Source organism: Podarcis filfolensis, assembly GCF_964270895.1.
Source record: "Podarcis filfolensis genome assembly, contig: HAP1_SCAFFOLD_81, whole genome shotgun sequence".
Lineage (NCBI taxonomy): Eukaryota > Metazoa > Chordata > Lepidosauria > Squamata > Lacertidae > Podarcis > Podarcis filfolensis.
Window position 1 is genome coordinate 136,192 of NW_028149485.1, and position 27,735 is coordinate 163,926.

Consider the following 27,735-nt stretch of genomic DNA (forward strand, 5'->3'; position numbering starts at 1 on the left):
GGTGGGCAGTTTTAAAAGTCTCTATCATGGGTAGGCAAACTAAGGCCCGGGGGCAGGATCCAGCCCAATCACCTTCCAAATCCGGCGCACGGATGGTCTGGGAACCAGCGTGTTTTTACATGAGTAGAATGTGTCCTTTTATTTAAAATGCATCTCTGGGTTATTTGTGGGGCATAGGAATTCGTTCATTCCCCCCCCCTCAAAACATAGTCTGGTCCCCCACAAGGTCTGAGGGACAGTGGACTGGCCCCCTGCTGAAAAAGTTTGCTGACCCCTGGTCTACATAGGGGCTTGCACACCTTTGTTCTGGGTTCCTCTCCTCCCTCCCTGCGTGGGGGGGGAGTGGGGGACCCTGTTGCAAGTTTAATAAAGATCAGGCTTACTAGCTGCTTTGCTTCTGGGAGGGCATGCCACAGGGCGGGTGCCACCACCAAGAAGGCCCTCTGCCTGGTTCCCTGTAATAATAATTTATTAATAATGAATCTCTTACATATATTGGTAGTTTGCTCAGCTTAACAGATACTTGCCAGGCTGTATTTGCAAAGGGAGGTTTAAGCCTCTGCAGTCCAAAGACAAATAAAAAGCTTTTCCCGTTTCCTTCCCCCTTGCAGAGAAATATTTGAGGTCAATTTGGGAGAGTCAAAATAGCTTCAGGATTGCTTTCCCAGACTGTTTCAGACACTATACTTATGCATGTGTGTTTGCCTTGTACATTTATGAACAGCAGCAGTCCCATATGCTCAGAGACTTTTCACCTGTTCATTGGGGGAGATAGGAAGCTCAGAGCACTTGTTCTTTAGATGTCCCTTTTATGAAGAGGCACGTAGTGAGACCATTGATCCCCTGCTGGTGAGGCTTGCTGACCTCCTGGAAAAGCAAAAATCTGACCTTTTCCCGTTAGGCAAAGATCATAAGACGACCCGGACGGTCGCCAGATTCTGTGTACAGACCTGTAGGCGCAGACCACCCCCGACCCAAACTGGTTTAAGAAAACCCCCAAACTCGGTTCCATGGGTGACTCTGGGTCAGCTCTCTACCGTAGCTTATCTTAAAGTTTTAAGTGTCTATATGCTTATCGCATTTATACATTTTAAATTTCTTGTTGTACATGGTTTTAAATACAGTTACAGATAGGTAGCCGTGTTGGTCTGCCATAGTCAAAACAAAAAAAATTTTTTTTTTTCCTTCCAGTAGCACCTTAAAGACCAACTAAGTTAGTTCTTGGTATGAGCTTTTCGTGTGCATTTTTTTTTGTTTTGACTATGGTTTTAAATGTTTGTTTTCCTTCTGGGATTGTACCCCCAAGTGTGTTTTATAAGCTGGTCTCCGACCGTAATAAATTATCTGTCTAACAGCAGGAAGGAAATAAGGTCGGGAGGGGGCCATGGTCGGAAAAAGGCTGAGGGACACTGGGCTCCATGGGGGGGTCCCCTTCCCACTATATTTCTAGGTCTCTGCTTGCAGGGAGGGGGCAATCTCCTGCCCCACCCCGTCCCCCTCGGTCAATGAACTTTCTTCCTAGAGAGGCAGGAAGTGACGGAGCAGGGCGGGGGGGGGGGTAGAGGCAATGTTGGAGGGGTGGGGTCTCCATGCACATCCCCGGAAGAGAAGGAGGTCTGCAAAAGAGGAGGGAAAAGGTGCAACATTTCGGGGGGGGGGAGATTTGGGGTGCAGGGAGGGAGAAGAATTTGCATTTCCTCCCCATGAATCTACAAACAGGGCAGGAGGGAGGGCAGGAGGGGGGAAGGTGAGGGGGGGATGAAAGCAAGGAAGGGCTGCCCCCCCTTTCCCTCTGGGAATCAGGAGAGGCAATGTGCAATCGGCTGCAAAAGGGGGGGCAATTTGGAGGGGAGAGGGTCTCCATCCTCATTGGGGGGGGGTATTTGGGGATGGGGGTTGGTAGAAGGATTTGCTTTCCCTCCCCCTGAATCTACAAACAGGGCAGCTGGGAAAGGAGGCGGGAGGATTGGGGGGGGCGAGAAAGGAAAGCAAGGAGGGGTCTCGCTCTTTTCCTGTGGGAATCAGTGGGGGGGGGGAGGCGTGATAAAGGCCACCCTGTTGCAAAGTGCCTCCCCCTCCCGCAACAGGGTTTGCATTGCAATATCCTTTTTGAAGCGCAGAGATAAACCAGCCTCCTGGTGGGGAGGGGGGGGGAGACATTTTGCTGCCTCAGACGAACCAGAGAAGGGCACTCCCCCCCACCCCCACCCCTGCAACCTGACTGGGACACTGAACCAGTTGTGCCAGTTTCACCCCACGACTATGGGTCCCCATAGTGTGAGAGCCAGTGTGGTGTAGTGGTTAAGAGTGGTAGTCTCGTAATCTGGGGAACCGGGTTCGCGTCTCCGCTCCTCCACATGCAGCTGCTGGGTGACCTTGGGCCAGTCACACTTCTCTGAAGTCTCTCAGCCCCACTCACCCCACAGAGTGTTTGTTGTGGGGGAGGAAGGGAAAGGAGAATGTGAGCCGCTTTGAGACTCCTTCGGGTAGTGATAAAGCGGGATATCAAATCCAAACTCTTCTCCCCAGGGCTGTGGCTGCCATGCAGCATGCATGGCCCTGGCACCGAAATATGTGGGTGCCCGGCCCCTTCATGGTAGGGGTAGGTGCTCAGGGACCCAGGGAGCTGGCACCTATGCACTGAAAGTCACCAGGGGATATCCCCCCCCCATCTTAGACCCAGCCTCCTAACCCATTTTTGTGTATTTCTGCACACTGAGCCTGGAACACCCCCCTCCCTTGGCCTCCTGCATCAGGGAGCCGGTCTGGGCGGAAGGGGAGAGAGAGTCAGATACACAAATACTTACACCAAAAGTCAATAGTTTCTGTTTCTGTTGTCATAATCTTAAGTGTTCCAGAGCTCTTGTAATTAGAATTTGGGAGTATTAATTTATTATTATTGGTATTTGTACAGTATTTGTAAAACGTATGCTCTCTGTGTAAATGTCTCCCACTCTAAATAAATCCGCCTTTCTATGAACTGCTCTCAGACCTCCGGGTATAGGGTGGTATATAAATTCAATCAATAATAATAATAATTTCTGCATTTTTCTCCTAAAAGAGCTGCTCCCTGCATTGAAGTGCATCGTGGCAACAGCTGAGAGCATCCCAGAAGTGGCCCAGTTTACGCCTCCTCCTCCTCCATCCTTTCCACTGGCAACGCAATGGCCTCCGAGACCCCCTCTGAACAGTCTCTTCTCAAAGGTGGAGTGGAAATAGGAGCCAGGCAGCTTCCTCAGGTAGGGAAAGAGCAACGGGAGCAGGGAGGAGGGAAGAGGCACAGATGGGACCACCCAGCCTCCCTCTGTGTTGAGTGGGGTTGATGGGGATCTAAGATAAGCTCTGTTTTTTTCTCCTTCTTCTTCTTCTTCTTCTTCTTCTTCTTCTTCTTCTTCTTCTTCTTCTTCTTCCCCTTCTTCTTCTTCTTCTTCTTCTTCTTCTTCTTCTTCTTCTTCTTCTTCTTCTCCTCCTCCTCCTCCTCCTCCTCCTCCTCCTCTTCCTCCTCTTCTTCTTCCAGGCCCTCTTGACCTTTGAGGAGGTGGCTGTGTTTTTCACAGAGGAGGAGTGGGCTCTGCTGGATCCAGGCCAAAGAGCTCTGCACAAGGAAGTCATGGAGGAGAATTATGAGATGGTGGCCTCTCTAGGTAAGGGCACATTTTTATTCCTCTTGGCTGCTAGACGTTGGAGGTGTGAACCTGCTGTTTGAGCCATCTATTCATGCCATGTCTTCCTATTTGGCGACCCCTCGTAGCTGAGTAAGATGGTCTTCCATGAACATGGTCTTTAAGGTATGTGCATAAGTGACTGTAGATTCCAATTCTGGATCCACACATCCTTCCACAGTGGGGAGATAGGTTTCTGGGCGGGAGTTAATCACAGTGAGGGTTTACCAAACGTACTTTCCTCTTAACTTCTCCCTTTCATCCCGAGTTTCTGCTTCTTCAAAGCTAATGACGCCTTTGCTAAAGGCTATTCTCCAATTGGAGCACTCCCAGGCCAGTGTTTCCCAATTTTCTGTGCTTATACTGCATATTTTTAGATGTGCCTTGAGAGTGTCTTGAAGCCTCTTTTGTTGCCCACTGATATATCAATTTCCATTCTTAAGTTTGGAATAGAGTAGTTGCTTTTGAAGACAATAATCAGGTATCCAAACAACATGACCAGCCCAATGAAGTTGATATTGAAGATTGTAGTTTATAGCAACTCTGTACTTTTGTCAGTAAGCTGATATTGTGGTATGAATTGCAAAAAAAATCCTGTGTTTTACTTATTCCACAGGGTAAAAATGGTGGCATATGGTTTGCTGGTCAGTGTCATTTATAAACTTTTAATGGGCCACCAGATACTTTGCTGTCTTTGTTTCACAAGATTAATATTTTTGAATATTTTTATAGCCCCATATGACATAAACAGCACTTCTGTTTTACTTATTCCTCATAACAGAGACTCTGATACTCAAGTCTGAGCTCATCTTGTCGCTTGGAACAGAAAAATACAGGGATGTTGTCCTGGACCAATTCAGAGGTACATACTTCCACTTTGCTGTGAGACTATAACTTTCTATGTCTCCTTTCAGTGTGTAGGAATATAAAAAGAGCCTTTTTGGATCAGAACGAGGGCCCATCTTTTCCAGCATCCTGTTGCAGGTTTAGGTGATGTGAACAGCTGGTTGGAAAGTATCAGTGAGATATTACATATCAGGGAGGAAGGAGAAAACTGAATACAGAGGTGTAGCATTTTCACAGGAGGGGGAAGATGGGGAAAGTGTCCCCCTCCAGAGGTTGCTGCACTACAACTCCCATCATCCCTGGTCATTGGCCATGTTTACTTGGGTTGATGGTACTTAGAGTCCAACCACATCTGGAGGGCCATAGATGCCTCATCTCAGCATAGAAGGTTTCTCTTGGTGCTCAGTGTTACATGGGAATTGAAGGTAGAACTGGATACTAGGGGTTATTGAGGCTATTTTTTAGATTTCCTTTCCTAAAAATGTACATAGGAGAGGGAGGAATGCTGGAGGTGTTGAAATAATAGAAGGTGGTGATTGGTCTTGCTGTGTGTTAAGATCTCTTGTTCTCTTCCTTGAATACCTAACAATATTTTCTTATCTTCCACCCGCAACACTTTAAACCAGGTGATGGAGAAGACAATCAGAATTTTGAGGGGCCATCAGTGAAGTACTTCAGCATGAGTGAACACCTTAGCACACAACTACAAACTAACACAGAGGAGAAACCCTTTAAATGTATGGAGTGCGGAAAGAGCTTCAGTAAAAATAGAAATCTTAGCGCACATCAACGAATTCACACAGGAGAGAAACCATATAAATGTATGGATTGTGGGAAGGGCTTCATTGATAGTGGAGCTCTTACAAGACACCAACGAACTCACACAGGGGAGAAACCATTTCAATGTATGGAGTGTGGAAGCAGCTTCAGTGAAAATGGAAGTCTTGCCCGACATCAACGAACTCACACCGGGGAGAAACCATTTAAATGTATGGAGTGTGGGAAGAGCTTCAGGGATAGGGGAAAGCTTACTGTACATCAACGTATTCACACAGGGGAGAAACCATTTAGATGTATGGAGTGTGGGAAGAGCTTCAGTCAGTATTCACACATTACTATTCATCGGAGAACTCACACAGGGGAGAAACCATATAAATGTATGGAATGTGGGACAGGTTTCATTGAGAGTGGAGCTCTTTCAAAACATCAACGAACTCACACAGGGGAGAAACCATATAAATGTTTGGAGTGTGGAAAGAGTTACACTGAAAGTGGGTCACTTACAAAACATCAGCGAACTCACACAGGGGAGAAACCATATAAATGTTTAGAGTGTGGGAAGGGTTTCAGTCAAGGGGGGAAACTTACTGTACATCAACGGACTCACACAGGGGAGAAACCATATAAATGTTTGGAGTGTGGAGAGTCCTTCATTTGTAGTAGGAAACTCATTGTGCACCGACAAAGTCATACCGGGGAGAAACCATTTAAATGTAAGGATTGTGGGAAGGGCTTCAGTGAAGGTGGAAAACTTACAAGACACCTACAAACTCATACAGGGGAGAAACCATTTAGATGTATGGATTGTGGGAAGGGTTTCATTGAGAGAGGAGCTCTTGCAACACATCAACGATCTCACACAGGGGAGAAACCCTTTAAATGTATGGAGTGCGGAAAGAGCTTCAGTCAAAATGGAAGACTTACTGTACACCAACGAATTCACACAGGGGAGAAGCCATATAAGTGTATGGATTGTGGGAGGTGCTTCAGTGAGAGTGGAACTCTTACAAGACATCAGCGATCTCACAGAGAAGCAACAGTTTAAATGGAAAAAGTGTGGAAAGTGTTTCAATTATAATGGAGTTATTAACACCTATGGACTCTCACAGGGAAGAACTCATTTATATGTATGGAGTGTGCCAAGTTTTTCCCACAGAGTTCACTTTGTCTCTCATATCAACAAACTCATATAGGGAAAAATCATTTGTAAATGCATGGAGTGTGTTTGATGTTCTGGTGTTTGTATGGAAAGTTGTACATATATGTATTAAGACAATGAAGGTAAATGTCTCATAATAGTAAGTATAATGAAATACACAATCTACAGTTAGGGATGTGCAGAATGTGACCCTGGAGTGCTCATTGTGAGTGAAAATGGGCTGAGAGTCCGTTGATATTTGGTCTTTGGCAGAGAGAGTTGAGAATGGAGAGTTGGGAAAAGTAGAACACAACAGTGGTGTTTAGGAAGCAGGATTGGCTCTGGAATCCTAGAACTGTAGTCGAAACAAAATAATAAAATTCCTTCCAGTAGCACCTTAAGAGACTAACTAAGTTTGTTATTGGTATGAGCTTTCGTGTGCACGCACCAAGCTCATGCCAATAAACTTAGTTGGTCTCTAAGGTGCTAATGGAAGGAAATTTTTTATTTTGCTTTGACTACGGCAGACCAACCTGTAACTAGAACTGTAGAGTTGAAAGAGACTCCAAGGGTCTTCTAGTCCAACTCCTTGTTACAAGAACAACAGCATAAATCTTTTTTATAGTTGCAATAAAGGAACAATGAAAATGCAGAAAGACTGAAATGCATAGTCTTATGTGCACAAAGTAATCCTTAAACTATCCTACGTTGTTTATGTTTTATAAATTCATTGTTTTACAATACCTTCTCATTCATGGCTACATGTCATGTTCAGAAGTCCCCCCTCCCTTTTTGGTAGCTCACCAATGAGAATTAATGAGCAGTTGATAGATTTCTGCTCTTTTTATTACCGTATCGTGTTACTAGAACAAACAGGCAACTCCACACAAGGATAGCAGTTCTTATCCACGTCCAACGGGATGTCCCTTCCCCACTTCTTCTTCGTTCTCTGACAGGCTCATATCTCAGAGAGTGGGGGGGGTGAGGGAGTTCCCCCCACTCTGATTGATGTATTGCTCAGCTGCCTCTCTCCTTCCTGTTGCCTAGCTACTATCTCAAAGCTGGGTAGCTCCTGTCTCAACTGTGCAGCCCCTGAATCTGCCTGTCTCTCTGCATTGTGAAACTCTGGAAGGGCAGGGAGGACTTCCCTCTCCTCTTCTGTTAGAAGCTGATCTTCCTGAAATTGCATTCCCCAGTCCTCTGATTCACACCAGCCCCTGACACTAAACTGCAAAGTGGACAAAATCCCTGGTGGCAGCAGGAACAAAGGAGGTGCTGAAGGAAAGAACCAATATGGGGAGGGAAGGTGGCACAGGGAAATGTGGGCATTGTCAGTGGTTTCAGGAGAGTCATTTCCCTGTGGAGAGAGGAATCTCTGCCCCCATAACTGGCCCATCTTTCAGAAATCTGTAGAAAGAGCAGGCAGTATAGGAGGCTGAAAGTTCACCTGGAGCTGCTTCTCCCTTTGCCGGCATTGAGCATTTGTCCCTGACATGAAGCAGCCACAGCAGGTGCTGCAAGATGCCCACAGTTGGACTTCACCCCCAAAGGCCCCCTCCTCCATCGCCTCCCGAGACAGGCGGATGTCAGCAGGGTCTCTCTGCCTGCCAAGGATTTCACCTGGGACCCCCTTCTGCATGCAAAGCATTGAATTTGAGACCTTAAAAAAAATATGTTTAAAGGTATGGTGTGTGGAAAGTGCTTTAGTCAGAATGGAATCCTTAATGTACACCAACAAAGTCATATACGGGAGAAACCATTTAAATGTATGGAGTGTTGAAAGAGCTTCACTAAAGGTTTACAACTGAACATACATCTATGAACTCACACAGGGGAGAAACCCTTTAAATATTTGGAATGTGGGAAGTGCTTCAGAGAAAGGTGGAAACTTACTGTTCATGAACAAACTCACACACAGGAAAAACCATTTAAATGTATGGAGTGTGAGATGTGCTTCCATGAGAGTGGAGCACTTACAAAACACCAAGAAACTCAGAGAAGAAACCATTTAAATGGAAGAAGTGTGGATAGTGCTTCAGTTAAGTTCATCTATGTACAGTAACACCTCTGGTTATGTACCGTCCTCCTTGTGAATGCTTCGGGTAACGAGCTCCACTAACCCGGAAGTAGGTCTCCTGGAAGCAAACTTTGCCCCAAGATGCGAGCACACGCAGCAGGAGGCTCCATTAGCAAAAGCACGCCTCAGGTTAAGAACGGTTTCATGTTAAGAACAAACCTCCGGAACGAATTAAGTTCATAACCAGAGGTACCACTGTGTTCTCATGGGAAAACCCATTTAGATGTATGGAGTGTGTCTAGTGTTCACTTCGTTCTTCACATCAACAAACTCCTATCAACTGTCTTGTAAACAAAAACTGCTCCCTTTCCCTTATGGAGTACACAAGAGCCCTTATAGAGTCCTTTGTGGTTCTCCATTGGTAGGAGAAAATAACACAGGCCAACCAGAGAATATTGAGAACCAAAACAGCTAGTAAGCCTGATTTTTATTAAAGCTGTTGCAACAGGGTGCTCGCCCCACACTCAGAAGAGAGGAGGACGACCCAGGACAAAGGTGTGCCAGCCCTTATATAGACTTTTGAACTGCCCACCCTGTATCTCAAAACCACCCCTCCATACATCATACATACATCACAGAAGGGGTGTAGCCCAGGACCACCCCCTAATTACATCATATGTACATCAGACAAGGGGTGGACTACAACAGAAATCTGAGCGAGTTGTTTTTATCCTGTCTGCCAGGTTACCTGATTGGATTACCTGGGCATCCTGGCCACTCCTTTGTTATGATAACTACTCAGTCCCTGAATCCAGGCCACAGGCTCACCCTATTTATATCTTAAACGTGCCACTGAGACAGGATTTGTGAGCAAAGAAGCAATGGGGAGACTCCCCATTTCCTTCGACTTTGCTGACACAAAAACCTTGCACATAGGCTGTGTAAAAGAACCAGTTTACTACACCCTCTCTCCCCTTATTTCTTTCCCTCCAACTTTTAACTGTATTAAAAAATAACACCAATATCTGAGATAGGATAGATCAGTTCTGGCCTCTTATTGAGGGGATACCCAACACAGATGAGCCGCCAGAATCCCAGGAGGAAGCCCCAAAATCTGCCTTCTAGTTCGGATTTCACACTAATTCCCCAGAACTCAGCCCTGTAAAGCATTTGGGCAATGATCTTTGGCACATAAATCTTAATGTCTGGATTGATTAACTGCCCCCCTTCAAATGGAAAATACCTGTATAGCAGCCCAGTCAAGTGGGCAGGTAAGAACTTGACTGAATTCAGATGGGATCTGCATATTTCAGGTATTGTTGAAGGTACAGACTCAAAAGGTACAAAACATCACTGAATTAGGTTCCAAAATATGAATTAATTCCCCTCAATAAGAGCCAGGTTAATTTGGTCAGTTATTTTTTCCTTGAGTTACAGTCCCTCTCAAACCAACTCCATGTGTTTATGTTAGCTATTTTTTTAGTTCTTTAGAGTGATGTAGCAGTTTCACCTTCAAGCCTGAGTGATGAAGTAGACTCCACATACAAGACCTGAAAATTAACATTTACTTGTCATGGTGACAACAACTGAGCAATTTGTATTATTCATATATATTAAGCCCAAAGCAATGTGTTTCTTTCCCTTGAGCCCAAGAGAGGGTTTAGTCTTTTTACTTTTGAAAACAGTGTATTTCGTAGCAGTGCATTAATCCAGAGGTTTTCAGCCTTTTTGAGTCCTGGCTCCCTTGACCAATTTCCTTCTTTCTGTGGCTCCCCTGTGGGGCTGAGGAGCCCTGTTATGTCCCCCCTTGCCTGCAGAGCTGGTAGCTTCTCACCCCTTTTCAAACACCCTTGTGCAGCGTTCCCTCAGCTTCCTCTCCTCTCTCCTTGGGAATCCTCTGGGCAGCTGCTGCTGTATTCTATGGTCTGCCCCTGCCCCCAAAAGAGGTGCCTCCTCACACTGCCCCACAGGGGCCTGGGAAGAAGATGCTCCCAGTCTTAGTGGCCCAACAGAGACTGGCCAAAGATGAATGTGAGGCCAGCATCTTACCTTGGGAGGCAGCAATGGGTTTTTCCTCTCTGGAAAGCATCCAGCCTCTCAGTCCAAGGTCATGGAGATTCGATCCAGTATACCTGAAGGAGCATCTCCACCCCCATCATTCTACACGGACACTAAGGTCCAGCGTCGAGGGCCTTCTGGCGGTTCCCTCGCTGCAAGAAACTAAGTTACAGGGAACCAGGCAGAGGGCCTTCTCGATAGTGGCACCCACGCTGTGGAACGTCCTCCCACCAGATGTCAAAGAGAAAACCAACTACCAGACTTTTAGAAGACATCTGAAAGCAGCCCTGTTTAGGGAAGCTTTTAATGTTTGATAGACTGTTGTATTTTAATATTCTGTTGGAAGCCACCCAGAGTGGCTGGGGAAACCCAGCCAGATGGGCGGGGTATAAATAAATTATTATATCCCCACATCCCTGAAGCCTGACATGAATCTAGATTGTGCATTCTTTTGTGGGAAGTAAGTTTGCTGCTCCCACGGCAGCTCTTTTCATATTTCATTCGCTTATCAAGTTAGTTATCTGGTGTGAGTATTCAGTTGCAAAGTCAGGCCATCGATCCCACTGAAACTCATTCCACACTCCATACGTTCTAATGGTTTCTCCTTGGAGTGGGTTCTTTGATGCAAGGGTTCCGCTCTGGTTGAAGCTCTTTCCCCACTCCATACAATTAAATGGCTTATTCCCAGCATGGGTTTTTTGATGCAAAGTAAGGACACCCCCAGTACGGATGTGCTTTCCACAATCTATGCAATCATATAGTTTCTCCCCTGTGTGGATTCTTTCTTGCCCAGTAAGTGAAGCTCTTTCCACACTCCACGCATTTACACAATTTCTCCCCTGTGCGGTATTTTTGAGATACAGTAAGATGGTGATAAGAGACTAAAACTCTTTCTAGACACCATACATTTAAACAGTTTTTCGCCTGTGCAGGTTCTTCTTCTTCTACTTGAAATATTTTAAATTGGTTTTTACAATAGCAAATTTAAAATAATGAAGAGAAAAAACTTTAAACATATCCATATATGAGATTCTCTGAATCTTGTGACTAGCCCCGTCCCTGCATGGGTCCTTAAAATATTTTTTTCTAAAACTACATAACATTACGTTCTCCACAGTTTTCATCTCTCTAAATCATCCATGTCTTTTGTCTCATTACAAGCTATTTTTAAAGTCCAGCTAACGTTTTTGTGTTTACAATGGTCTCCCAGGTAAGTTATAATTTTTTCCCATTCTTTTTAAAAGTCATTATCTTCTTGATTCCTGAATCTCCCAGTCAGTTTTGCCATTTCAGCATTGCCATTCTTCCCTTGTTGGAACTGTTGATTCTTTCCATATTTGGGCTAGTAGCATCCTTGCAGCTGTTGTCACATACATAAATAATAATAATAATAATAATAAATTTTATTTATATCCCGCCCTCCCCAGCCGAAGCTGGGCTCAGGGCGGCTAACAACAATAAAACAATACAAAAGTACAACACAAACAACGCTCTAAAATCATTCATTATAAAATTAATTAAGTTCAAGCCACTGGCCACTATTGGGCCAGAGCTCCGCGAAGATTGCCGAGGGAGGGAGTCAGGCTGTGCCCTGGCCAAAGGCCTGGCGGAACAGCTCTGTCTTGCAGGCCCTGCGGAAAGATGTCAAGTCCTGCAGGGCCCTAGTCTCTTGTGACAGAGTGTTCCACCAGGTCGGAGCCACAGCCGAAAAAGCCCTGGCTCTAGTTGAGGCCAGCCTAACTTCTCTGTGGCCTGGGACCTTCAAGATATTTTTATTTGAAGACCGTAAGTTTCTCTGTGGGGCATACCAGGAGAGGCGGTCCCGTAGGTACGAGGGTCCAAGGCCGTATAGGGCTTTAAAGGTTAAAACCAGCACCTTAAACCTGATCCTGTACTCCACCGGGAGCCAGTGCAGTTGATATAGCACCGGATGAATGTGATCTCGTAGCGAAGACCCCGTAAGGAGTCTCGCTGCAGCATTCTGCACCCGCTGGAGTTTCTGGGTCAGTCTTAAGGGCAGCCCCACGTAGAGCGAGTTACAATAATCCAGTCTGGAGGTGACCGTCGCGTGGATCACAGTGGCTAGGTCAGGGCGAGAGAGGTAAGGAGCCAACTGCTTAGCTTGGCGGAGATGGAAAAATGCCGCCTTTGTTATAGCTGCAATCTGCGCCTCCATGGAAAGGGAGGTGTCGAAGATTACACCCAAACTCTTAACGGACGGTGCTGGCACTAACTGCGCCCCCGCAAGAGATGGGAGTTGCCCCCCCAATCCCATATCGTCCCGTCCCAGCCACAGGACCTCTGTCTTCGAAGGATTTAGCTTCAACCGGCTCCCACGTAACCATCCAGCCACAGCTTCCAGACATCTGGTCAGTGTGTCTGGGGCCGAGTCAGGATGGCCATCCATCAACAGATAGAGTTGGGTGTCATCGGCATACTGATGGCAACCCAGCCCAAAACTCCGGACAAGCTGGGCGAGGGGGCGCATAAAGATGTTGAAAAGCATTGGGGAGAGTATCGCACCCTGAGGTACTCCACACACCAAGGAGTGGCGCGATGACAATTCCCCCCCAAGCGCCACCCTCTGTCCCCGACCAGAGAGAAACGAGCGCAGCCATTGAAGGACTGTGCCCTGGATCCCCACGTCGGCAAGGCGGTGGTCCAGAAGTTCATGATCGACCATGTCGAAAGCTGCTGACAGATCTAGAAGAATCAGCAGCCCCGACCCGCCTCGATCCAGCTGTCTACGAAGATCATCTGTTAGGGCAACCAGAGCTGTCTCGGTCCCATGACCAGCGCGGAAGCCAGACTGGAATGGATCCAGAGCCGATGTTTCATCCAGAAACCCACCAAGCTGTTCAGCAACCGCTCTCTCAATCACCTTACCCAGGAACGGAAGATTCGAAACCGGGCGGTAATTGGATAGATCTAAAGGATCTAATGATGTTTTCTTTAAGAGCGGGCGCACCACTGCCTCCTTCAGTTCCCCTGGGAATGTCCCCGTGCCAAGGGACAAATTGATGATATCCCCCAGGAGGGCCCGCACCTCGTCTGGACACGCTCTAATCAGCCAAGACGGGCACGGGTCGAGAGGACAGGTGGTGGGCTTTCCAGCTCGGAGGAGTCTGTCTACATCGGCTGGGGATATCCGGTCAAAGTGGTCCAATACTGGACCCGAGGACAGTCGAGGGGCCTCCAGTTCCTTTATTGTATCCAAATTGGCAGGGAGGTCATGGCGGAGCAACAAGACCTTCTCCGCAAAAAAGCTCGCAAATGCCTCACAGCCGTGTGTCAAATTGTTATTTAAATTTGGCTGTCCTTCAAGGGACGTTAAAGACCTGATTATACTAAATAATTGCGCCGGGCGAGAGCTAGCGGATGCAATGGAGGCCGAGAAGTAAGACTTCTTAGCAGCCTTCACCGCCATCTCATAGGTTTTCATAAAAGCCCTATAAGATGTTCTTGAGGCTCCGTCACGGGCACCCCGCCATACTCGCTCTAGCCGTCTGAGGTCCCGCTTCATTTTCCGGAGCTCCTCGGTAAACCAGGGAGCCCGGTTTCTGCGGGGTCGCAGAGGGCGCTTCGGTGCGATCTCATCGATGGCTGCCAGGAGCTGGATATTCCAGCCCTCAACAAGCTCAGTCAATGAGTCGCCACGGGGAGCAAGGTCCCGCAAGGCTTGGCGGAATCTATCGGGGTCCATCAGCCTCTGCGGGCGAGCCCAAATCGGCTCGGCACCTAAGCAGGGTGGGGGTGGAAAGTCAATCCTGGCTTTCAGAGCGTAGTGATCAGACCATGGCACCTTCATCGAAGGAGACATGATCACATCTATACCTGCACCAAAGATCAAATCCAGCGTGTGGCCTGCTTGATGTGTGGGGCCCGAAACAAACTGGGAGAGCCCTAGTGTCGCCATGGAAGACACCAGGTCCAGAGCCTGTGAGGAGGGAGTGGCATCAGCATGGATGTTGAAGTCCCCCAATACCAATAGGTTAGGGAACTCCAAGGCCCAGCCAGCCACCGCCTCCAATAGGCCTGACAGGGTGGCTGCTGGTGCGCTAGGTGGCCGGTACACCAGCCAGACAGCCAAGCTCTCCTCGGAGCCCCACACTAGGCCAACACATTCAATGCCGGGGATCGATGGTGATGGTAGAGCCCTGAAAGAACAATCTTCCCGGATTAATAATGCCACCCCTCCCCCCCGGCCCACAGTCCGTGACTGGTGGAGGACGGAGAAACCCGGGGGCGCCATCTCTCTTAAGGTAACTGTTGCCCCTTCGCGCACCCAGGTCTCCATCACACAAGCCAGGTCAACCCCCTGCGAGATAAAGAAATCTCGCAGGGTGGCGGTTTTGTTGCCTATAGACCTGGCATTGCACAGCACCAGTGACGGAGGTGAGTAGTCCTTGCTCGCCCTACCCTCGTCCCTCGGGATGAGGCGCAGATTGGAAGGGGTACGAGCATATCCATATCTCGATCCCCTTCGCCTATAACATCTGCCCCCACCGCCATACCTCCCTCGCCCCTCCACGGTAGCAATCCCAAGCCTCATAGTAGCCTCCATTGATGGCAATTAATGTTATTCTTTCGCAGCCTAAGACAATAAAACCTTAAAACAATAAAAACAAAAAACAAAACAACCCAGAAAACAATAAAACAATACAAATAAAAGCTACAAAATTACAAATTCATCAAAATCTAACGAATTCCCAAGCCCACCCAAACATCCCTCCCACCCCCCATATATAAAAATCTAAAGGGAAAGGAACATTTTAAAACATGTTAAAAAGAACAAAAAAATAAACAGTCTTTTCTGGTCTTTTGGGATATCGGAATCTGTAATTCCTAATAGAAAGGCTTTTGTTTTTTTGACAAATGTTATTTTAAACATTTTTTTTCAATTCATTGTACATCAATTCCCAAAAAGAATTTGTTAACTTACATGAACACCACAAATGATAAAAGGTACCCTCCTTTTCTTTACACTTCCAACAAATATTGGAGCTTGTTCTATACAATTTAGATAACTTAGTAGGAGTCAAAACAAAATAAAAAAAATCCAGTAGCACCTTACAGACCAAGTTTGTTATTGGTATGAGCTTTCGTGTGCATGGACACTTCTTCAGATACACTGAAACAGAAGTCACCAGACCCTTATGTATAGTGAGAGGGTGGGGAGGGGTATTACTCAGAAGGGTGGTGGGAATGGGTGATTGGCTGATAGGTGTGGAGTCAGATACCACCGATACATCATTTTCATATAATTTTCTTTCAGCGTAGGTGCTGTGAATTTCAAAGCCGTTCTCTATAATATTTCCAATTAAAAACAATATTTGAGAAGGATAATAAATTTAAGGGGTTTGATAAAAAAATCTTGGTATGGGAAAAGGAAATATTATACAACAACCAACAGACTCTCTCAAAATATATAAATTGTTACAAAATAGGAAAATAGAAAAGGAGGGAAAAGGTGACGCTATTAAAAAATGGGAACAACATCTGGGCCATTCACAGTTGAATATAAAGAATGGGAAAGACTGTGGACAAAAAAATATAAATTTCACAGCATGTTACCTAATAAGAGAAAACTATATGAAAAAGCATCCCAGGTGGTATCTGGCACCAGAAAGGCTGGCAAAAATGAATAAAACATATAATTATAAGTGCTGGAGATGTAAGAAACAAAAAGGAACTTTCTGCCTTATGTGGTGGACATGCCCCAAAATTGGGAAATTTTGGAGCATGATCCATGAAGAAACAAAGAAAATACTAAGAATATCATATAGTAAAAGGCCAGAGGCATTCCTTTTAGGAATATTAAATGATGATATCCCAAAAGATCAAACTGAATTATAAGTGATGTCTGCAGCAAGAATTCTGGTGGCTAAGTATTGGAAAGGGAATCAATTACCCACTAGGGGAGAATGGTTATGTAAGCTTTCAGAATACTTAGAGTTAGCCAAACTGACAGATATAATAAGAGAAAACCCAAAAAGTGTAGTGGAATGGGAATGCCTAAACGAATACCTTAAAAGACAAGGTTCGTGGACAGAAATCTGGCTGAGTCTGGAATAACCTTGTGAAGTGAAAGGTTAAGAAAGAGGGATATATATTTGGATGCTAGGATCGAGATGATAAAGAAAACAGGAAGATACAATGAGAGGTAAAGGAGGTGCTGTGGGATTGGTGGAAGTCAACGTTTGTTTTCCTTTTTAGTGTTTATATTATTAATTTGTAAGATTTGGATTTGTTTTTGTGTATTGTGTATTGTTATTTTTCATTTTTTGTTGTGTGGAAAATACTAATAAAATTTACTATTTAAAAAAAAAATTCCAATCTGTTCTCCATAGCCTCTTCCAATCTGCCATTTCTATATTATGTCCTAAGTCCTTTGCCCAGTTTATCATAGACAATTTAACCTGTTTATCTTTTGTATGCCATTCTAGGAGCAAGTTATACATTTTTGACAGTTTTAATATTATTTTCTAGAAGTTCTTTTTGGAATCTTGATATCCCATAACTAAAACCTCTCTTTTTGTCTATCTTGAAGTTATCATTCAATTGAAAATACTGTAACCAGGGGGGCCGCTAGGGGCGCCTTGAAAGATGGCTGCCAATAACATCTTGTCCAGCTTGCACGAGGTAATTAGAGGCTGATTATGGGGAGTATATCAGTCTCCCTTCGTCTTTTCAGGGAATTGAAAAGACACTGCCTCACCTGCGGTTGCCATAAATCACCCCCGAGTTCGGATGAAGGAGGGGGTGAGAGGCACTAGGCGGAAAGCCCTCAGGCAGGCTTGGAGCTCCCTGCCAGCTACTTTCAGGAGCAAGCCTGGTTGCGATGTTTAAAAAGAAGAAAAGAATTGGATAAATAAATGCACATGCTTCAAGAGAAGTCAGGAATGCTTTTATCTGCTAATAATTTTACCACTGAGAGAAGAAGATCGGGACAGAAGGAACAGAGATAACATCAGAGAACAGCCGACATGTTGGTATGTGGAACGGTACGAAAGGGGGGGAAAGACTTTTTTATTTTATTTTTATGTGAGTATTTAATAACCCTCCGCCTTAAAAAACCATCTCGATGACCAATTTGCAAGTGGGAGAGAAAATGAACTGTGTGGAAAAAATAATATGTTTGTGAAAGATTTGGAAAGAAGTGAGTCTCTCTCGGTGACGCAGCAAGAAATGTTTCGATGCGTAGGCAGACTTTGGCTGCAAGATGGATGGTCTAGGGAGGAAGAGCCACTTGGATATCAGGCTGGAATCGTAAATCTGAAAGGGCTGTTATCCTCCCGGAAGACTAATTATGAGGCAGCGGGTCTGGAAAGTAAACGAGTGGACATTTAGATTGTATTTCATCGGAATGACAAGATGGCGTGTCTGCTCGAAAACTTGATTGTTGGATTTCTGTGAGAGACATACGAGAGAGCATTACAAAACCCACACAGAGACAAAATAAGACTGTTCCTTTCAATCCACTTGTGGAGAAAACTCGGAGGTGACAGAAAAGGAAAATGAATAATGACAAAGATGAGAAGATGTGACTGGAAATATCATTGCAGTGAGGAAAAGCAGCATGAATTTGGATGTTTGGATTCCTGACGATCGAGAAGCATGGGTACCCCCCACAAAAAAAATTTTAATTTGGAAAACATTTGGACTTTATGATCTGTATTGATATAATTTGGACTAATTGGTATGATATGTTTAATCTGGCAAATGGAAACTTAATAAAAATTATTGGGGGGGGGGGAGAAAATACTGTAACCAATCTGTTACTAGTTCCCTTATCTCTTCAAAATATTTTAATTTTAACTGATTTTCCACTTCGGTTAGCAGCTCTCTATAAGTCGGCCAGTTACTTCTCATGTTCACTTTGCCTGTAAGTGTTATTTGATGTGCAGTGGGTTCTTCGATGTAAAGTAAGGTGGTGATTGAGACTGAAACTCTTTCCACATTCCATACATTTAAATGGTTTCTCCCTGGTGTGAGTTCTTTGATGTAAAGTAAGGTTTCCACTCTGACTGAAGTTCTTTCCACACTCCATACATTTAAATGGTTTATCCCCAGTATGAATTCTTTGATGTGCAGTAAGGCTTCCGCTCTGACTGAAGCTCTTTCCACACTCCATACATTTAAATGGTTTCTCCCCAGTGTGAATTCTTTGATGTGCAGTAAGGGTTCCGCTCTGGTTGAAGCTCTTTCCACACTCCATACAATTAAATGGCTTATTCCCAGCATGGGTTTTTTGATGTAAAGTAAGGACACTCCCAATACGGAAGCGCTTTCCACAATCTATGCATTCATATGGTTTCTCTCCTGTGTGGATTCGTAGATGTTCTGTAAGTGCACTCCTACAAGTGAAGCTCTTTCCACACTCCATGCATTTATGCAGTTTCACCCCTGTGCAGTTTCTCTGATGTAAAGTAAGATGGGTATTGAGATTGAAACTCTTTCCACACTCCATAGTTTTTAATGGTTTCTCCCCTGTGTGGGTTTTTTGATGTGCAATAAGGTTTCCGCTCTGGCTGAAGCTCTTTCCACACTCTATACATTTAAATGGTTTTTCTCCGGTGTGGCTTCTTTGATGTAAAGTAAGATGGTGATTGAGACTGAAACTCTTCCTGCATATCATACATTCATATGGTTTCTCCCCTGTGTGGGTTCTTTGATGTGCAATAAGGTTTCCACTCTGGCTGAAGCTCTTTCCACAGTCCATGCATTTGAATGGTTTCTCCCCTTTGTGGGTTTTTGTATGCTTGACAAGGTTACCAGCACTACTGAGGCTCTTTCCACATTCCATGCATTGAAACGCTTTCTCCCCTGTTTGGGTTCCTTGATGTAAACTAATGCTTCCACTCTGACTGAAGCTCTTTCCACACTCCACACTGCTACTTCCTGTGAATTCTTCCTGTGGACTCAGTGATACACGGACATCAGTGTCCTGAGTAGTAAGGGATTTGGTTTTCCAGTTCTTCAACACATTTCCTACATGCTTTTCAGGTGATCGTTGATTTACAAAGGTCTCTTTCTGTGCTTCATGCCCCACATTTTCTACAGACACCACAGATGGCTCACCATAATTCTTACTCTTCTGCCCATTACCTGTTTTGAGTCAGAAAAAGAAAATGCAATTCAAATTACAACTCAGAAGCAGAGACTCTCATCATGGATTGAGCCCTGTTCTCCACTTCTCTGAGTTTACCATTTTCAAGAATGTCCCCCTCCTTCCTTCCCTGCCCAGCTGAATCTGAAGTTAGCTTCTGAAGATGCTTCTGAATATGAACATGTTGTCTCAAGACAACAACACAAGTCCCTTCCTGCTCCTCCTCAAACTTGCTGAGCTGTGTCTGCTCATCTCTCCCCTTCATCAGAGCCCCACCCAAGTAGATCTTATCCTTCAACCCAAATGACGAAATACAAAATAGCCAGACACTCCTAGTGCTACTACTGCCATGGCTCTCTTCCCTAAAGCAGGGAAAGGCAAGATCTTAGCTCTCCTGCTGAGGGATAGCAGAGGGGATACGTGGACCCAACAGAATCCCCCTGGTGCCGTGAAGAGGATCTCAGCTCAGTGGCACTACAGAGGATATTTTAATTTGGGGTGCATCTCAACACATGGAAGGGAAACCTCAGCCTGGAGGCCGTTTCTGCTCTTTAGAAGAAGACCCTGTGTGGGCAACATTATGCGGCTTGAGAGTGGCTTGCCTGTACACTGTGGGGCCAGAGGCATTTACAATGACTAGGTGACGCATCGGAAGATGGCTGACAATAACATCTCTCCGACCCACACGAGGTAATTTGGAGGCTATGATGGGGGTAATTAGCCTCCTTAATCCCCCCAGGATTGTGGGGGGGGACGGCCCTTGCCTGCTGTGCCCTATACCACCCCCGAATTTGTGGGGGTGGGGGCACTAGGCACAAAGCCCTCCTGTGGGATTCCGGCACTCCTGGACGCCGTCCCTGATTCGCGCCGCTAGTTGCAAGGATCTTCAAAAGAAACAATTTGGACGAGATAAATTGCACATGCTTCAAGGAAAAAGGGGAGTAAAGACTGCTGACAGAAGAGATCTCTGATAACAAGACAAGAATAAAATATGAGAAGATACGTCAAGATACGGTACGACAAATGACTGAGGGGGGAGGGGGGGAAAAACCTGCCTTCCCTTTTTTATGTGATTTAACAAGAATCCCCTCCCCTAATGAGTCAGAAATTAAGGACTTAAGCTATGGATTTAAGGCTGTGTGGAGATAAACTTTCGATCCAAAGCAATGTTTCAAGATGAAGCTGGAAAGCTAAGAGTTTTGGAATGACGCAGTTAAAAATGCCGTCGCCATTTTGGGAGGCATTGTTGGAGCTCTTGGGTCTGGGAGGAGAAAGAGAGAAATAGAGTTGTTTATCAACTCCTCGGTGGGACTTAAGAGTGACAAATGCCAAAATTTATGATGGAAAGAGTAATGTTATCTATGAAGGAGATATATGGAAACCATCTGGACTTAGTGGAGGAACGGGAAATCCACACAGGATTATTATACTTGCTATCGGCTTAAGGAGACTAACAGAAGAGATCGTAAAGGAAAAAGAGAAATTATATGAACAAGATATGATGTGGAAACACCAAGATAAGACTGGATAGAATTATGAACTTTGTCTGGACTGATTGGGACTGATTTGGACATTAACGCAGTAATAAGAAGATGATCTGAATCCCCCTTTGGATCTTGAAGTATGGGTTCCCCCAACAAAATTTAAAAATTTGGCTTTGTAATTTGGAATTTATGCGATGTGATTTAATTTGATGTGATTGGCCAGTTAATAAAAATTATTTTAAAAAAAATACAATGAATGTAAATGCGACCTTTGGACAGGAGCAGAGCTTCCACACACCCTTCTCTGTCCTCCATCCAGGCTGGCAAGAAGCCCCAACAGATTTCAAGGAAACAACCCAGCCAGACCAAAAACACTCAAGGAAGATGGGAAGCAGGTCAGGGTCTGGGGAGAAGAGAGTGCCAAGGGCCAGCTGGAGAGGTTTGAAGGCTGCATTTGTCCATCTGGTCCATTTAATCCAAGAGCCCCACAGGGGCCAACTAAATACTGATAGGAAGCCCAGAAGCAGGACTTATCTTCCTTGGCCCAGTATACTTGAAAGAACATCTCCACCCCCATCGTTCAGCCCAGACACTGAGGTCCAGTGCCGAGGACCTTCTGGCGGTTCCCTCCCTACGAGAAGTGAGGGTACAGGGAACCAGGCAGAGGGCCTTCTCGGTGGTGGCGCCCGCCCTGTGGAACGCCCTTCCATTCAGATGTCAAGGAGATAAACAACTACCAGACTTTTAGGAGAAATCTGAAGGCAGCCCTGTTTAGGGAAACCCAGCCAGATGGGTGGGGTATAAATTATTTATATTTATAGTTATATTTCTGGAGCAAAAAGGGCCCCATGACACAACTAAGACTAAGCGCATACCTGCTGAGGTCTCCCCTTCTTTGGGGTCCTGGAGGAATGGATCTTGTTCTTCTTCCCAACAGGAACTGAGGTCTGATTCTGCCAAGGAAAGAGTTACTATTAGCTATTTTGGGCCACTAAACAATCCAGCCCTTTCAAACCAATCTGTATTTTTGACCGCAAAGGCAAAAAAGGAGGAATTGCCATATCCAGATCCTAGAAAGACACTGTGATTAACTCCCGCCAAGAAACCTATGTCCCCACTGTGGAAAGATGTGTGCATCCAGAATTGGACTCCACAGTCACTTACGGACACACCGTTAAGACCATGTTCAATAAATGGAACAAAGAGCAGATTGGCTCTTTCAATGTCTAGCAGCCAAGAGGGATACAAATCTGCCCTTACCTAAAGAGGCCACCATCTCATAATTCTCCTCCATGACTTCCTTGTGCAGAGCTCTTTGGCCACGATCCAGCAGAGCCCACTCCTCCTCTGTGAAAAACACAGCCACTTCCTCAAAGGTCAAGAGGGCCTGGATGGTAACCAGATTCTGGAAGAAGAAGAAGAAAATATACCGTATTTTTCGCACCATAGGACGCACTTTTTCCCTCCTAAAAAGCAAGGGAAAATGTGTGTGCGTCCTATGGAGCGAATGCAGGCTTTCGCTGAAGCCTGGAGAGCGAGAGGGGTCGGTGCGCACCGACCCCTCTCGCTCTCCAGGCTTCAGGAAGCTATCCGCTAGCCGTGGGAGACCCAGCTCTCCCACGGCTAGCGGAGTGCTGCATTAATCCCGAAGCTTGGGGCGCGCTGAGCTCCGCACGCCCCAAGCTTCGGGATTAGCGCAGCGCTCCGCTAGCCGTGTCTAGGCTGCGGATAGTAGCCTGCTTCCCGGAGCGTCGGGCGCCCTGAAAGCAGAGCGCCTGGCGCTTCGGGAACACATCCGCAGCTTAGGCAGCCATGCGGGAGGTCCCGCAGGGCTGTCTAGGCTGCGGATAGCAGCCTGCTTCCCGGAGCGTCGGGCGCCCTGAAAGCAGAGCGCCTGGCGCTTCGGGAACACATCCGCAGCGTGGGGAGCCTTGCAGGAGTTCCCCGCAGGGCTCTCCACGCTGCAGATAGCAGCCTGCTGCCCGGCGCGAGGGGCGCCCTGAAGCAGAGCGCCCCTCACGCCAGGCAGACATCCGCAGTGTGGGGAGCCCTACAGGAGGTCCCTGCAGGGCTCCCCACGCTGCGGATAGCAGCCTGCTGCCCGGCGCGAGGGGCGCCCTGAAGCAGAGCGCCCCTCGCGCCGGGCAGACATCCGCAGTGTGGGGAGCCCTACAGGAGGTCCCCGCAGGGCTCCCCACGCTGCGGATAGCAGCCTGCCGCCCGGCGGGTGGGGCGCCCTGAAGCAGAGCGCCCCTCGCGCCGGGCAGACATCCGCAGCGTGCGGAGCCCTGTAGGAGTTCCCCACAGGGCTCCCCACGCTGCGGATAGCAGCCTGCTGCCCGGCGTGAGGGGCGCCCTGAAGCAGAGCGCCCCTCGCACCAGGCAGACATCTGCAGCGTGCGGAGCCCTGTAGGAGTTCCCCACAGGGCTCCCCACACTGCGGATAGCAGCCTGCTGCCTGGCGGGTGGGGCCCGCTGAAGCAGAGCGCCCCGCGCGCCAGGCAGACATCAGCCAGCCCCACAAGCTCGGGGGACAGCAGGGAGGCGCAGCGCCACCATCCCGCTGTTCCTCGACCTGGTTCGGTTTCCCTGACCTGCTTTTGGGGGGGAAATAAAGGGAATTTTTTTTTTCCTTTATTTCCCCCCCCAAAAAACTAGGTGCGTCCTATGGGACGGAGCGTCCTATGGTGCGAAAAATACGGTAACTTTTTTTTAAGGTCCCTTCCCTACTTGACACACAAGCAAGGGTAAAGTGGGCCACTTCTGGGACTCTCTCACCTGTTGCCACGATGCACTTCAAAGCAGAGAGCAGCTCTTTGATGTGAACAATGGAGAAACAGATTTATTTAGGGTCGGAGACATTTACACAGATGGCATACCTTTGACTGGCGAACAAATATTAAGCAAAGCTAGACAACATCTGGAACTGGCTAAATGTGCCTCAAATTACACATTTTCTAACAAACCAAACAGTTACTGCACATGCCTCTAGACCCTAGACCAGGGGTAGGCAAACTAAGGCCCGGGGGCAGGATGCGGCCCAATCGCCTTCTCAATCTGGCCAGCGGACGGTCCGGGAATCAGCGTGTTTTTACATGAGTAGAATGTATCCTTTTATTTAAAATGCATCTCTGGGTTATTTGTGGGGCACAGGAATTCATCCATTCCCCCCCCACAAAAAATATAGCCCAGCCCCACACAAGGTCTGAGGGACAGTGGACCGGCCCACGGCTGAAAAAGTTTGTTGACCGCTGCTCTACACCCTTACTTCAAAGTTGAAATTCTAATTACAGATACTAATCCAAAATCCAAACACATATTATCAAAAAACTAAAAAAATGGTGAAAACAAAACATCCTATGTACCCCAACTTTGGTATTGTTAAAAAATATTTTTTTTAAAGAGATAACAATGCCAATTTTGAGGTTTAAAGAACTCGTCACCTTTGTTTTAGTAGCTGCTCGACAAGTCTTTGATCAAAATTGGAGATCTCTGGAACACTTGCAATGGAAACAGAAAATCTGGACGATTGCACTTTCAGAAAAACTGACCAAGGGAGCTCAAGCATTAGTTGGAAAAAGCTATGAGGGTGACTTTGTCGTGACATGTACACTATGTTTTCCCACAGAGACACACACTGGGGGGGACGCTTTGACAGAGAGTTGTTTTGATATGTTTGTTATGTTCAACATTCTGAAAAAACAAAACTTATACAATACATATATATTTAAGGGGGGGGGAGAAGCAGGGACCAGTCCAGGGACTGCAAGGGAGAGACAGGGAACAGGAAGAATGTCAAACTTTACATAGAAGCTTTAGAAAACCATGTCTTGGTCTTTAGGGGACGTTTAGCCTGGGTTTGCCCAGTCACTCAGCTTTGTGAAGTTTTAGGATCATATCCAAAATCTCTTAATGAGGTTTCATGAAAAACCTGCCTTCTAGGAAGCAGGAGGGGGGGGTTGGCAGGCGATTCCCCCTCCCCTCCCTGCAAACATAAATTCCCTTGCTCCCCCCCCCAAAAAGCTCTATTTCCCCATTTGCTTTGTGAGAAGGTCCCAGGTCCAATCCCTGGCAGAGGCAAGGAAAGAGACCCCCCCTCCCAAAAAACCTCATCATGTGAATGAAGGTTGCACAGTGTTACACCCCCCCCTTTAACCCCATGGGAGAAAAGATCCCTCATTATTACACCTGTTTACAAAGGGGGGCAGGGCTGTGTCTGAGGGTGCCCCCCCCGTTATAACAGCCCCTCAGAGCAGCCTGGTGTCGTTAGGCCCGTTTTGCTAGAGGGGTTTTGAGCAGTACCATACGACAACCCTCAAGGGTAGTCCAGTGTCATTATCATGGATAGCTTTTATTTTAAGGCAGGGTCCTGGATGTTGGGCTATGCTATTAGGGGAGGGGGCGTAGCTCAATGGCAGAGCAGCTGCTTTGCATGCAGAAGGAGGTGCCCGGTTCAATTCTTCGATTCCTCAGGGGCAGCCTTACCATTGGGCAGCCTCAGGTGGTTTCCTCGGAGGGAAGGATCCCGGGAAGATGCAGACTGGAGGCGAAGCCTGTCTCTCCCCTGCAGAGGAGCAGCAGCAGCCGGGGCGGAAGAAGCTGAATGACCAAGATGCAACGCCTTCAATGGGCTTCCGGCTCCCCTGATTGGTTCGCCGCCGCCTCTGGGTTCTCTTCTGATTGGTTCTCTTTTACCCGGGCCTCCATTCATACTGTATTCCCTTTCCGCAGCAGAATTACTTGCACTTCTTGGCATTCTTCTGGTTATGAATATCCTTTTCCATGATTATTTTATTCCAAATAATAACGTATTCCAAACTGTGTCAGAAGTATTTCATTTTGTTTTAGTTGAGATCCCTGCATTGCAGGGGGTCGGACTAGATGACACTTGGGGCCCCTTCCGGTTCTATGGTTCTAATTCCTCCAGTTAATTGGGGCGGGGGAGGGGCAGTTTCCCAAGGAAGCCCCAATAGAGGGAGGGCAAGGGGCAGCTCGTCACGTCTGATTCCCATCCGACCACAGGCTGCTCTGTAGCTCTATGGTTAGGCAGTCTCCTGGGGGGTGGGGGTCAGTGGATGGGAAATCCAGAAGGGGAGGGCTGATTGCCAGAGAGGACAAAGAGGTAAAGACGCAGAGTGGTGGAAGGGCAAATATATAAAACTGCAAAATCAAGGCAGGTGTCAGTCAACACTGATGGCATTCTCCAATGACTGCTAGTAATGTTTTGGTCTAACGTTGCCTGCTGTTTTGTTCCTTCTGCTTCCAGAATTCCATGCGCTTAAATTTAGCAAGCACTAGTAAAAAACAAAACAGGGGCATCCCCATGCCGAAAAGGGATGGGGGCGGAATGGGGTGGGGGCAGAACGGGAGAATGCCCAATGAGTCCATGGGGCTAGCCGAGGGGGGGGAGCAGGGAGAGGCAGGTGCCCACCCTTAAATCAATAACAATACATAGCTAATCGAGGTTCTGCCCCCCCAAAAAGGCCTGTCTCCACAAACACCCCCCACAAAAATCCTGGCTACCCCCATGCCACTGATGTGCATCCCAGTGGCCCTGAATGTAAGTGGGGATTTCTGCCCCCATTATCCCACAGGGGAGCTGCAGAAAGACTGTTCTTGGTCAAGGGAGCCGTGGACTCAGAAAGATTGAAAACCACCGGCATAAGTAAACAAACAAACTGCAAAGCTCTTTTACGTGGTATCAGCCCACCCACCTGCACCTCTCCCCCTGCCTTTTCTCTGCTTTTGGGGGTGGATTCTACCACCACCCCCTGTTTCAGAAAAGATGGGGTGTGCATGGGGTGCTTCTAAGCGAAATGAGCATTGTTCTGGAAGAGAAGTGAGAGAAGGTGATATAAGTAAAAAAAACCTGTTCCTTTTCCCTTATGGGGTACCCAAGAGCCCATATAGAGACCTTTTGTAGGTTCGCTGTCGGTGGGAGAAAATAACAGAGGCCAATCAGAGAATATTGAGAAGCAAAGCAGCTAGTAAGCCTGATCTTTATTAACTGTTGCAACAGGGTGCTCACAACCCCACGCAGGAGGCAGGAGGGACCCTGAACAATGGCGCACAAGCCCTTATATAAACCACTTATAAATGCCATCTCCAACTCCTCGAAAGATTCCATCAACGGTGTCTCCGAAAAATTTTAACACATCACTTGGGAAGACAGCGAACTAATATCAGTGTACTGGAAGAAGCAAATATCACCAGTGTTGAAGCAATGATTCTTCAACATCAACTTCGTTGGACTGGTCATGTTGTGTGGATGCCTGATGATCCTCTTCCAAAGCAACTACCCTATTCCAAACTTAAAAATGGAAAGCGTAATGCTGGTGGTCCACAAAAGAGGTTTAAAGACTGTCTCAAGGCAAATCTAAAAAATGTAGTATAAACACTGACAACTGGGAAACACTGGCCTGCGAGCGCTCCAATTGGAGAACAGCCTTTACCAAACGTGTCATGCGCTTTGAAGACACTCGAACTCAGGATGCAAGGGAGAAACGTGCTAAGAGGAAGGCATGTTTGGCAAATCCATACCATGATCAACTCCCGCCCTGAAACCAATGTCCCCACTGTGGAATGACATGTGGATCCAGAATTGGCCTCCACAGTCACTTACGGACTCATTGTTAAAACCG

General features: G+C 46.7%; 2 protein-coding genes and 1 long non-coding RNA gene across 7 annotated transcripts; 2 read left to right on the forward strand and 1 right to left on the reverse strand.

Moving 5' to 3' along the window:
• The first annotated feature begins 1,548 nt into the window (after positions 1-1,548).
• Positions 1,549-7,082, forward strand: LOC310755019 (uncharacterized protein). Of its 3 annotated transcripts, XM_083631695.1 has the most exons (7): positions 1,549-1,837; positions 2,067-2,277; positions 2,530-2,865; positions 3,062-3,239; positions 3,518-3,644; positions 4,444-4,524; positions 5,135-7,082. In XM_083631695.1, exons 4-7 carry the CDS (start codon positions 3,165-3,167, stop codon positions 6,331-6,333), a joined length of 1,482 nt encoding a protein of 493 aa, XP_083487821.1. In that variant the 5' UTR covers positions 1,549-1,837; positions 2,067-2,277; positions 2,530-2,865; positions 3,062-3,164; the 3' UTR covers positions 6,334-7,082. The 3 variants fall into 3 exon arrangements, with proteins under 3 accessions (XP_083487821.1, XP_083487822.1, XP_083487823.1); XM_083631696.1 differs by lacking the exons at positions 2,067-2,277; positions 2,530-2,865 and having other exon boundaries at positions 1,565-1,637; XM_083631697.1 differs by lacking the exons at positions 1,549-1,837; positions 2,067-2,277; positions 2,530-2,865; positions 4,444-4,524 and having other exon boundaries at positions 2,927-3,239.
• Positions 7,083-10,714: 3,632 nt separating this feature from the next.
• Positions 10,715-16,560, forward strand: LOC310755022. Its single transcript, XR_014544128.1, has 3 exons — positions 10,715-11,131; positions 11,211-11,866; positions 15,292-16,560. It is a non-coding gene; the product is annotated as an uncharacterized lncRNA (long non-coding RNA).
• A 140-nt stretch (positions 16,561-16,700) lies between these two features.
• LOC310755021 (uncharacterized protein) lies at positions 16,701-26,001 on the reverse strand. Of its 3 annotated transcripts, none has more exons than XR_014544126.1 (5): positions 25,580-26,001; positions 22,355-22,499; positions 21,970-22,047; positions 18,267-19,609; positions 16,701-17,071 (listed from the first exon to the last, which is right to left on the reverse strand). XR_014544126.1 is itself a non-coding variant. In XM_083631698.1 (4 exons), exons 1-4 carry the CDS (start codon positions 25,580-25,582, stop codon positions 18,363-18,365), a joined length of 1,473 nt encoding a protein of 490 aa, XP_083487824.1. In that variant the 5' UTR covers positions 25,583-26,001; the 3' UTR covers positions 16,775-18,362. The 3 variants fall into 3 exon arrangements, 1 of the variants encoding a protein (XP_083487824.1); XR_014544127.1 differs by having other exon boundaries at positions 16,775-17,385; positions 17,430-19,609; XM_083631698.1 differs by having other exon boundaries at positions 16,775-19,609.
• Between the last annotated feature and the right edge of the window lie 1,734 nt (positions 26,002-27,735).

Excerpts from the sequence above, each read along its gene's own strand:
- LOC310755019 (XM_083631695.1), top strand. The coding sequence starts at position 3,165 with ATGGCCTCCGAGACCCCCTCTGAACAGTCTCTTCTCAAAGGTGGAGTG. Across the intron at positions 3,645-4,443 it reads TGAGATGGTGGCCTCTCTAG|AGACTCTGATACTCAAGTCT; the intron begins GTAAGGGCACAT and ends TCCTCATAACAG. Across the intron at positions 4,525-5,134 it reads TGTCCTGGACCAATTCAGAG|GTGATGGAGAAGACAATCAG; the intron begins GTACATACTTCC and ends ACTTTAAACCAG.
- LOC310755021 (XM_083631698.1), bottom strand. Across the intron at positions 22,048-22,354 it reads TGAGATGGTGGCCTCTTTAG|AATCAGACCTCAGTTCCTGT; the intron begins GTAAGGGCAGAT and ends TTTCCTTGGCAG. Across the intron at positions 19,610-21,969 it reads AGAAGGGGAGACCTCAGCAG|GTAATGGGCAGAAGAGTAAG; the intron begins GTATGCGCTTAG and ends GACTCAAAACAG.